The sequence below is a fragment of the Stegastes partitus genome, unplaced genomic scaffold, assembly GCF_000690725.1.
Source record: "Stegastes partitus isolate 25-593 unplaced genomic scaffold, Stegastes_partitus-1.0.2 Scaffold285, whole genome shotgun sequence".
NCBI lineage: Eukaryota > Metazoa > Chordata > Actinopteri > Pomacentridae > Stegastes > Stegastes partitus.
The window spans coordinates 505,241-516,638 of NW_007578016.1; the positions used below are offsets into that span (position 1 = coordinate 505,241).

General features: G+C 40.2%; 2 protein-coding genes across 2 annotated transcripts; one reads left to right on the forward strand and one right to left on the reverse strand.

Moving 5' to 3' along the window:
• Positions 1–3,231: 3,231 nt before the first annotated feature.
• On the reverse strand, positions 3,232–5,843 carry rpl28 (ribosomal protein L28). The gene is made up of 5 exons (XM_008282776.1): positions 5,790–5,843; positions 5,188–5,275; positions 4,091–4,214; positions 3,497–3,615; positions 3,232–3,369 (listed from the first exon to the last, which is right to left on the reverse strand). Exons 2-5 carry the CDS (start codon positions 5,266–5,268, stop codon positions 3,280–3,282), a joined length of 414 nt encoding a protein of 137 aa, XP_008280998.1. The 5' UTR covers positions 5,269–5,275; positions 5,790–5,843; the 3' UTR covers positions 3,232–3,279.
• A 245-nt stretch (positions 5,844–6,088) lies between these two features.
• LOC103357997 (uncharacterized) lies at positions 6,089–10,777 on the forward strand. Its single transcript, XM_008282777.1, has 6 exons — positions 6,089–6,501; positions 6,638–6,752; positions 7,007–7,119; positions 8,255–8,354; positions 8,533–8,654; positions 8,800–10,777. Exons 1-6 carry the CDS (start codon positions 6,411–6,413, stop codon positions 8,901–8,903), a joined length of 645 nt encoding a protein of 214 aa, XP_008280999.1. The 5' UTR covers positions 6,089–6,410; the 3' UTR covers positions 8,904–10,777.
• The last annotated feature ends 621 nt before the right edge of the window (positions 10,778–11,398 follow it).

Consider the following 11,398-nt stretch of genomic DNA (forward strand, 5'->3'; position numbering starts at 1 on the left):
GGCCGACATGTTTACTAAAACATAGTGTGGTAATTATCACTCTTGTAGCTTCTGCTCAACATAAGAGGTCATAATGAAAAAAAAATCCCAAAATGATCAAATGCAACTTTATCACTTTTATTCATTTTTCATTGAGTCAATCTGTGTTTTAGTAATTTAAAGTTAACTCCAGGTTGATCCCATTTATAGCCAATTACCTGATTAAATTAATACAAAACATTGCTACAGATGAGACAAGTCTCTGGGTTTCACCTGCTGTAACAAAGCTTTCTCTGTTATGATACACCAGCATCAACTTTCCATTTCAGTAAATTCCCCAGAGGTGCTTTGTGGAGCACAGATTGATAGGTCAGCTCATCCGATCCTGTCAGTTCGATAATCACATCCTAACAGGAAGAGCCAGGGGTGCTGCTAATCCCCGCAACAGCGCCGACGCTCACAGTTCAATTAGATTAATTTACACAGCGTAGCTTGGAACTTATCCCCACCGGGCTGCTCCGCTTGAAAACCTGAGCTTTGACTTCAGGCTAATGTAGCCTACAGGCAGCTCGTGAGCAGCAGGGTGATGCAGGGGAACACCAGCAGGAGGACGGTGGTTTTTTGACGCAGGGGAGCAGCAGAGCCGTGCAGTCTGTATTCACAAAAGGCCTGTTCCAACAGCAGATGGGTTTCCTCACTGATGCCTGCCAACAGGGGAGAAACACGCTGCATCACTATCACCTCATCCAGGGCAGATTGAACAGCTTTTTATCAGCTGATGACGTGTTGTTAGAAATCTCACTCAGTTTATTTACAGAACAGTTCACTGTCTCCATGGTGCGTACATGATCCATAAGCCATACTGCAGCCTGCATGGGTGTGAAATCAATGGATTTTAATTAATGGTACGGCCTCTGTCACAGCTTGGCCGCTCGATGCGATCAACAGCACCACTACCTGACCACTGTGACCTACTGAAACACAGCAGGGCAAAGGAGCTGCATGCGATTGTTTAAGTTCTGTACTTAAGTAGAAGTTCGAGGTACTTTTCTTGAGCATTTACATTTTATGCTGCCGTTTACTTCCACTCCACTACATTCATCTTAGAGCTTCAGCTACTTTTAATATGAAGATTTTACACACTCGGATAATATAACAAGCTTTTAAAATACAGCATATAGTTAAAGATTAAACCATTTCTAACCTTTTTGGTTTATTACAGGAAGCAGCTTTTAGTCAGGGGTCACATTTCAGATGTCAGTGATTTGTTTACAGCTCCACCAAATATTGACTTTGTCCAGTAAACTTCTAACATGGTTTCACTGTAATAAAAGTCCAGTAACTGACAACAGATTCCTGGATCAGAGCTTTGTTTTTCTTCTTTCCTTTCCCCACTAATAATGTGAGAAGCCCTCAGACTTATCTGCTGTAAATGAAACTGTGTATAAAGTAGTCCAAACTAGCAACATGCTCCCAACACAAATATACACACATATGCAATCGTATATAAATCAGGAGAGGATTTTGCTGTATAGATACACACCGTGTTGTGACCATTCATCCCACAGATGCTGAACATCCTCATTGTGATGTTCGTGGTGTTCGTAATGTTCGTGATGGTCGTGATGATCTGGATCTGGATCTGTAATATAAACACAGAAGGGCTTTGTTAATATCTTTTCCACATCCTTATTTAATTTCCGATAAGCACGCATAAATAATTGAGCCCTCAAATGGTGGAATTAAAATTAAAAAGCTTCGTCATGGCAATGCTCGGAATGCTTAAAGTGCATGAGTGATTAAAACCAGCTGGGAAACAACCAAATCAAAACCACACATGCAATAAATGAAAGGAAATAATATGCATAGTAAAGTGCTGTTAGGTAATATTATACATTCTAAGTCTTGAGAGCAAGTTATATTTATGTACTTGTTTTTCAATTTAGTTCAGATGAGTGTGAGAAAATATGAAGAGTCCTTCAAGGAATGCTCTATTACGCTCAGTACAGTTGGGTATCGCTGTTTCTTTCATATTAAATGTCAAAGCCCTGTCATTGTTTTTACTGATATCTGTATTTTTAATGTAAATATAAATGATAAAGTGAACCCGTACCATTTGAGTGATGCCACAGCATCCGTCTGAGCTCCTTGAGGGCCTTGGTGAGGTTCTCCAGCTGGTCGTGGAGGTGGATGTTCTCCTCCAACAGCGCGTGGATCGTATCCTGTAGTTCAAAGCTCCGACTTTCCAGCACCAGCAGAGTCAAGGGCAAAAAGAAAAGCCTGATTCCTCTCATCGCGACCGCCGTACGGAGCCTCTATCACATCTTTAGAGACACAGAACCACCTTTTCAGAAGTACATCCAAATCCCGTGCTTCACTGCAGGAACGACTGGTGCTGGATACCCATTCAGCTTAAAGTCATCGAGGAGTGGAGGGGCGACAACAGTTTATTAGTTTCTTTCCAAAGCCACGGGTGGAAAGCTGCCAGTGGCATGCTTGAAAAATCAATCCAATGTTTCTGCATCAGTGACCACCGCAGCAGAGCGTCCGCTTGCTTCATTAGGATCTTTTTAAAAGTGTAAATGATATGCATTTTAAATAGACTGTTTAAACAACAAAACTAGGAGATCACTTTGTCAATGGTTTGTGATAAATTTTCCAAAAATAATCGTGAAAAATGAAGGATTGTTCCAACTGGGTGCAAAGACAATCAATTAGACGTCCTCCAACTGTTTAATTAGCTGCAGCTAAATATAATAACTGGGGCAACATCAGCCCAGTGAGGTCAAGAGGACGAAGTGGAAGCAGGTTCATTTATGTGCTATTATTAAACCTGGAGAAATATGAGTGAATATAAAACGCACTGAAGCATTTCTGTTCCTTGAATAAATGTTGAGATTTCACCTAAACTGACCCGAACAGCCCCTAAAGCCTGGTGTGCTGCTGTAGGGGTAACAAGTAGGTCAGTAAAACTAAGTGCCCACTAACTGACCCATTTCTAGGGACAACAAAACCAATTGTATGAAGTTGTGGGGTGTCCAGTGCACAGGAGGAAATTAGTAACATTTGGTTCTTCTTTGTATGCAGCATCTTCTCAACTGAACCATAAAATGTACTAATTCTACACCCTCTTGTGGCATATCTGGAAAAGTCTACACGTTGTCAGAGTTTCAGACACCTGTGAGATCCTGCACATTAGAAATCACAGATGTAATAAAGATCTGTGGTTAAGTTAAGACTCAGGACAATGCATTGTTTTTTTCCAAACAAAACGTTTTTATTCATGTATCATGGATCAGTTTATGCTGTCTTGGCAGCCCTGGTGCGCTTCTTTTTGACGACAACAGGCTTCTGGCTCTTCAGAATAGCACTGGCACGACGCAGGGCAGCCTAGGGAAACACAACACATATGTTCTTAAAATTCTGAACTTCAAAGAATACTCCTAAACCATTACACAAACAAAAACGCTCACTAAAATGTGACATTTTGCCTTCTAAAAACACAGGCTGAGCTCACCATGCGCAGGTCCTTCCTGTATTTGTTCTTGCGAATGATGTGCCTCAGGCTGTTGAGGGTGGCACGGGAGTTCTTGTTGATGGTGATCTTCTCGTAAGAGGTGGCAGGTTTGTGCTGGCCTGTGTAACAAAAGAAAACAAAAATAAGTACGTCAAGGTACCCACACTAGGCTGTATGATTCATCAACGATGAATAATTTCAACCAGAAAAAGCATTGGGTTATGTAAACTTGCACTTCAACTTTCTCTACACGCAGTGCTTATTTCAGGCACATGTCTCGTGTCGGTTCAGTGCAAGACAGAAGATTCCAAGTATCAGCGCAGAACACAGAGAGCTATCATTTGAATTTCTATAACTTGAAGCATGAACATTTCTATTTTGAATAACTGAGAGGGAACGTGGAATTACATCGACTCCAAAGCATCTGCATGCAACAAAAACGTAGCTGTTGCCCTTAATATCACTGATCAGTAAGAATCCTTTAAACAGATTCAGGCCACTTTCTCTTTCAAATCTTAAATTCAAAAGTTTTTTAGTCAGACCTGGACAGTGTTCTCACCCAAACAATTAAAAGAAACAGCATCAGATATTTACCTCTACGCTTCTTCAGCACCACAACAACACCTTTGCCATCGGCTGCTGGCTGCACACCTACAGTCTTCTTGTGCACCAACCCATTGAAGCGGAAGGAGTTCCTGGACTTCAGGTTGTTGGGCTCCTGTCATGTAAATAAATGACATTCAGATAAACCTACTGAACAGCTTATATCACAGATTGACATAACTTCAGAGTGATCCTTTCGTATTTATTTCATTATCAAGCCAGATCTTGCCATCTTGTTAGTGACAGGATCCAAAATGAGCTAATGTAAAGTTCCATACTACATGCTAGCGGTTGACCAATAGTTGGGTGGTCAGATTTTGGAATAAGATGTTTAACATTTTTCAGATTATCAGAAACTTTAAAACAAACAAACAAACAAACAAACAAAAAAACAATCATTAAAATAAATTTACTTAAAAATGTGATGCTTTGGCTCTGATGTAGCACTGTCTATCTCTAGATACCAATCTGTGGTCTTGAGCAGTATTTCGCTCACAGCACCATCTGATTGGCTACAAGTAAAAACCTATCAACACTTGCAGATAAATGTTGAAAACTGTCTTTTACACAAACATATAGAAAACATAAGTAAATAAATAAAGACACTTCAATGAAGCTTTAAGTTGGCGCTTGTTTTGACACCAAGATATTCATGTTTACTGCAAATAATATCAGTTTCAATCAGTTACTGATCTTCTTGATTACTAATATTTCTGGCTCTGAAAAAACATATTGGTCAATCCGACTATGTACCAACAGTACGTGGTTAGAAATACTCAAGTTAGTTTTTGTACACAATAACTCAATGGACATTGAAGAAATTAACAACACATGGTCAAATTGTGACTGTACGAAGTCAGTAACTAATGCAACTTCAAAGACAGAACACAATATTTTCAGCGAGATTTCATATTTATTTGTTGTTTTATACAGTCCTCCAATTGCTTTCTGGCGTTGTGTATTGCACTGCTAGCCCACTACTCTACTGTACATTAAACCATCCAAAAATGTCATGTTAGTTGACAGACTCCGGTGTGATCACACAGAGCTCTGGTGTGCGAGTCTGTAAATCTGAGCAGTGTACTCACAGTGCTGTAGGTCTGTCCGTTCCTCTTGATGAGGAAGCTGGAGCAGTTCCTGATGACCATCCACTGCAAATGGGACGACATGGTGAACCTGGAAAGAAAGAGAGGATGAGGTGTTACTGAAATATCTTCCAGTTACAGCTTAACGCACGTTTGAACAGCCGCCGCTCCGCGCTGACAGGCGTCATTCATGTTTGCTCTCCTTTTCTCCGCCGCTAATGTTAGCTATGTGCGTTAGCTTAATGCCCCCGTTTGAACCCATAGAGTAGAAAATGTATAGAGAAAGTAAGCAGGTGCTCTAATACTAAAGAAGGGTGCTTTGGTTTTATGTTTGCGTTCATATAACGAAAACATGCAGAGCCGCTGCTACAGGTTAGCACGGTTTGCTAACACTAGCGGAGGAGCAAGGCGAGGCCTAACCAGGGCGACGTGGTAACAAGTTTATCATCACTTTTCTACCCAGAACAGAAGTATTTACAGCCAAATGTGGTGCATAACAATGAACACAAGAATAACGTCTTACTTTATACGTGTAAATACAATTATAGAAAGAAAACAACTATACTTTAGTGACCGGCTATTAGCAGCTGAAGCGACCACGTTACCTTTTAGCGGAGGAAAAGGACCGGAGAGAGCGGAAACCGGTTTACGGAACCTCTGTCTCAGATTGTTGCGCACACTAACCTACCTATTTTGTAAGATATTTGAGATTTAAACCATATTTATATACATTAAAACACATATAACGAGCAATAATTATCTTCGTGGCAGTGTTTTAAAAAATAACGTTCCTTTAGTAAACTTTGAGCGATCTCTTGGAGTACTAGTTATTTGTAAAACAGCGGAGGAACACATTCACCGCGGTGAGTGAAAACTTGACGTCATCATTGTGCGTCTCGTGTTTACAGACAACCGTCAGAAATTCTGCACGAAAATATTTGCAGCTGTTTTTTACGCTTCACACGGGGTGATATTTTAGAGTAAATTACAACTGAAGGTGGAGCACGCTCAGCCTAATTACCCCGAGCCTAGTAGAGAAAATCTACATTTTTGGATGCCGATTTTGTAAAGTATTTTGTGGCTTCTGTCCAAATGCTGATGTGATTGGAGGATGTGAACCAAAAAGTTGTCAGAGGTGAAAGTCACCTGGAAACCAGCTCATTTTAAAGTTACAGTCCATTTTAACATGGCAGGTGGGAGCAGGAAGTTGATGTAAGAAGCTGAGCATGGATGATGAAGAAGATCTGGAGACACTTGGTGAGCAGCTGTACTCTCTGATTTACCCCAAACACAAAGAGGATGCTGGGAAACTCACAGGTGAGGGGACACATTTTGTTTTGTGATGTCATGAATCATGATTTCTATACATAAAAAAAAAGAAACAGTTATATTGTTACTGCATGACAGTAACTGCCATAAACCCAAAGTTTCCAAGCTTGCCTGTGTGTTTCAGGTATGTTACTGGAGCTGCCCGGTCCTGTGCTGAGTCAGATGTTACAGGACGAGTCCCTGCTGACGGCAGCTGTGGAGAAAGCCCTCAGAGCCCTGCAACTGGCACAGGAACCCTGGTACAGGACAGGGGTGGTGGTTGGAGTAGTAGCTTCTGAGTCTGATGAGGAGTAGATTTTAAATGCACAGAGTCATGTTCACTGTAAATAAAGCCTATTATACTGTTAAACAGTCATTGGGGGGCAACATCACCTTTTTAAGACCAAGTTTAATTTAGTACTTTTTACATGTGTAAGTGACACTCTTGTGGAATTTATTGAAGCATCACATCCCTTACAATGATGTGTTCTCATGTCATTGCATTTCTGTACAGCAAGGTAACGTGTAAGGATGAGGACGAGGTGTCTGTGTCCTCTGACTCTCTGGGCGAGCAGCTGTTTGAGCTGGTGGACGTCTACAACACTGGACACTCACAGAAAATCACAGGTGAGTAAAAATGTCTCCAGATTTAAATAATATCTTGTATTATGTGGTGAAATTTCACAAAGAGATGAAGCAACTAATGAGTGACTTTGCTTTCAGAACAAGTTCAATTAAGGACCCTCTCTGGTGAAAGTCTAATTTATTTTACATTGTTAATGTGTACATACGGTGTTTGTTATATGCTGGTAGACGTCATGAGAGAAATAAGCAGTCAGCACCGTGGCTGAACATTTCTGGCTCGACATTGGAGTGTACTGGTGACAGTCTCAAAACACAGCTTCAGACTTCAAGGCTTTCATATGTAATGAACCTAAGGAACCATACCTGTCAGTTTGTGGAGATGGAACCTTTTGTATCATTATTCTGCTTCAGAACTGGTATCTAGTTCAGGTATGTATGACTGAAATACTCAAATATAACAACTTGCCATTGTGCAGTGTGGAGTAGTTTCACAGTGTTTAAACAGAGTTGTAAGTAAGCTGGTGTGCTTGAGCTGCTGTAAGTAGGGAGGGGTGAGAGGACAGAGAGGCAGGGACTGGAAAAATGTCTAAATATGTAACTCTGATACCCAGAGATGAGTTTTGGGGTTAGATTAACTATAGTAAAAGCAGATGTATGGTCAAGGTAGCTTCAAAGTAACCTCTCACAATGATAGGGTCTCTATTCCTGTTTATTTAAAAAAAATGTATTTCTAAATTGTAAAATCCAAAATTGGTTTTTGTCTTTCAGTTTGATCTTCCAGTTTGCTGTTTAACCAACTACTTATTAAAGGAACCAAAGCACATTTTTGTCCATGCTAATAATAAATAGATTAGATGGTCAGTTAACTTTTCCTCTAAATTTAAATGTCAGGTCAAATTTATCCAAATACCTGCAAAACTAACAACAGTCTCATCAGCCTTCAGTATCAGAAACATATATTTAAAAAAAAAAAACTTCTAAAAAATGATATCTTTACATTGTCATTGTGAGCATCCTGCCATGTTTGCAACTACTTTCAGCTTCAAGTGTTGCTTCGCCTTAATGCAGCCTCACAGAGCAGCTAGAACAACCCAGTCTTGTTAAAATGTTATGTGAATTCATTTCTGAGTTATTTGTATGGATTGCAGTAAATATATGATTCCCTGTTCCTCCATAGGAATGCTGCTGGAGCAGCACAAAGATGCAGTCTTAAACCTTCTTTCTGACCCCAAAGTGCTGGAGGAGCAGGTGACCCTCGCCTTGAAGACCCTAAAGGAGTAAGTAGCTTATTACAGTGTGTAGAATATACTCAGATTTGCTTTTAAGGACATATTCCTTTTCTTTTCTTGTCATTTTTAGCTCAGCCTTTAGTTTTCCTAAGCAGACAATAGCAGATCCGATTTACACAGTGAAACATTAAATAAGAATTGTAATAATGTTCCTGTTTTCCTTCAGGCAGAACGTGGAGGAGACAGACGTCAGTGACTCTTCTGAGACTGATGACACAGAGAAGCTGGGAGAGAAGCTCTTCTCCCTGGTGGAGAAAATGGATTCACTTCATGCAACTGACATCACAGGTGATACGATAAATACTTTATATTTATTTACTCAATATGTAATATATGTTGAGGTTTGTTTTTCTTACTGTAGAGGCCTTACGAGGTGTGAATAAAGACTGAACACTCTATAAGCGTGACACTGATGACATTTCTGTCTGTGTAGGTATGCTGCTGGAGATGGAGCCAGCTGCCCTCCAACAGCTGCTCAGCGACCACACGATGCTGGAAGTTGCTGTTCAGAAAGCACAAGCAGCCCTGGACACTTAGAACTGAGCTTTCTCAACTCCAACAACACTTCAGACACACAATAACACATTAATGATTATTGATGAACTCAGATAATATAAGGCGGGTAAGAGGTGACATGTCACTTATGAAGATCTTGTTAATACGAGTTGCTGGTTTCACAATCAGCCCTCTTTGTTTAATACTGACTGTTGAGTGGACTGAGGAGAAAGTTTAGCTGGAGTCTGAACAGCTTTTCTTCAGCTGAGAAAAACTCTCCCCTTCCTGACTCGGAGGCATTGATGGTCTTTCTCAGATAAATTATGTGCCAGTGTCTAATGAAAAATAATGATCTATCAGTCTTCTTCACCTGGGAGCCAAACAATAAGAGTTGAGCCCAAACTACGGTGGATTTTTGGGGCCGATGCAGATTTTAGAAGGTAAAAAATGTGATATATCGGCTGATATTCTTTATATATACTTTACATATATGCTTGAGTTATATTGAAAAGGGAGAACAACAGGGTCATTGTCCATTAACTTTCAATTAATGTATTTCACTAACTCGTTATCAACATAAGGAGGCCGCTTGGCTCCGCATCACCAACTACTCAGCTGTGATGCATGCTCTGCTGCATGTGCTGCAGACAGCGCTGAGAGTGTTGCGAACAATGGAGTCAGAGCTGGACAAACCATAGCTGTGTCCAGTTCAGGGGCTGCAACTCGAAAGCTTAAAACAAAAATGTGTCCTTCTCCTCCCGGCCTGCGAAGGATTGAACAGCTGGATCCGTCGTGGCCCAACGTTTCCCAACATCCACTGCATGCTACAATAGGTTCTGGAGAAAATGGCAAATGGAAAAGAGTCTGCAAGCTGTACTTGGGCAGCTGAAGAGTGCACTTTTAAATGCAAGTATTTCCTTCACGATATGCTCAGACAAACAAAAAACAACAACACAAAGAATCAGAATTTCCTGCGCCATTTTGTTTTTTAAAAAAAAGAAAAGAAAGACTTTTGTCGGGATACATATAAGTTCAGCTGTCAAAGTTGATGGGCAACAGGAGCAGCACTCTGAAATGCAACATGGGAACAGTTGGTGACGCAAACAGGAAGTCCAGACTGTCCCATTTAACATCGCTCAATTCGACAATCGCATCCCTCAACGGCGGTCAGGCTCTGAACAAGAGATCAGAATTACTGTCAGATCAACCCACCATTATTTATACAGCACATTTCAAACAACAGACTTTGACCTGAAGTGCTTTCCAATAAAGAAATAAGATTAAAATCACAAATGTACCTGTCACTTGATGAAACTGTTTACAGTGAGCTGTGAGGGAAGATTTTTCTTGTCAGGCTCCACAGGAAGTGCAAATATAATTGTTGCCAACCATCCTGCTATTTGTTTTTGTGCCGTAGTCATGGTGTGACTGTAACTTAGTGAAATGCATTTGCTAACAGAAAATACAGGAGACGATACAGAAACTGAGGATGTGTTTTTAGCCATTACAGCGACATCACTCCGTCTATGGCAGCGGGGTTCGCTTTATCATCAACTACTGAATGGATCGCCCTGACGTTTTGTACCCACATTGCCTCAATGAGCTGTGTATGACTGCCGCTGCTGCTACATCTGTCAATCATGTTGATTTTTAGGCCAAAAGTGCCCATACTTCTCATCAACACCTGCACCTTTCAGTTCACAGTGTTTTTGTCATTTATCCTCCACAGTATGAGAACATCTGTAATATACTAAAATCCTGCTGTATGAAGTCTGAACTGTCCTGCCCAATGTGGCAGCAATGCATGTCATGAGAAAACCACAAACCACACGTGTTTATGGTGCACGCTGCACACTCACGCTGTAAAAAACAAATGTAACCTAAAAGGAATATTTTTATTAAATCTAAAAGCTTTACGCTCAGTTCTTTATCAGGCTCACGGGAACTTGCAAAATGTGCACTTTAACAATAAATTAACTCCTTAATGAAGTCTTGTTTCAGGCATGTAGAAATACCTTCAAATCAGCAGTAAATTGTGGGTTTGATACATGAGTGGCACAAACTGGGGTTAGCATTTAGCTAAGTGTTAGCATCTTAAGAAAATGATGCCTTATTAGACTGATTTCAATTCGATTCAATTCAGTTCAAATACCTTTATTTATCCTCTAGGGGCAATTCAAAAGCTCACTGAGTATTTAATGTAAAGACAAAAAAAAACAAACAAACACATAATAGAAAATAAAACATAAAATAAGCAAATAGATTGATAAAATCCCCAAGGATGAATTTGGGAGGGTCAGGGGACATGAGCTCCAATCCTATTAAGATCTGTCTTCTCTGTTAAGATCTTTTTTTTATTAAGTGGAATTAAAGGACTACTGTAGCTTTTCGTTCTGGATTATTGTATCCAAATCATACATTTTTGGATGATAAAAACAATTTATTACTGAGTTTTTCTTTCTTTACATAACCTGACTAGATCCTTGCTTGTGTTGTATCTGCTCTCAGATGTACGTCGCTTTGGATAAAAGCGGCTG

Coding starts and splice junctions, on each gene's coding strand:
- rpl28 (XM_008282776.1), bottom strand. CDS start 5,268: ATGTCGTCCCATTTGCAGTGGATGGTCATCAGGAACTGCTCCAGCTTC. Junction 3,616..4,090: donor GGTGCTGAAGAAGCGTAGAG/GTAAATATCTGA, acceptor TTTGTTACACAG/GCCAGCACAAACCTGCCACC. Junction 3,370..3,496: donor ACAGGAAGGACCTGCGCATG/GTGAGCTCAGCC, acceptor GTGTTTCCCTAG/GCTGCCCTGCGTCGTGCCAG.
- LOC103357997 (XM_008282777.1), top strand. CDS start 6,411: ATGGATGATGAAGAAGATCTGGAGACACTTGGTGAGCAGCTGTACTCT. Junction 6,753..7,006: donor CAACTGGCACAGGAACCCTG/GTACAGGACAGG, acceptor ATTTCTGTACAG/CAAGGTAACGTGTAAGGATG. Junction 7,120..8,254: donor ACACTCACAGAAAATCACAG/GTGAGTAAAAAT, acceptor GTTCCTCCATAG/GAATGCTGCTGGAGCAGCAC.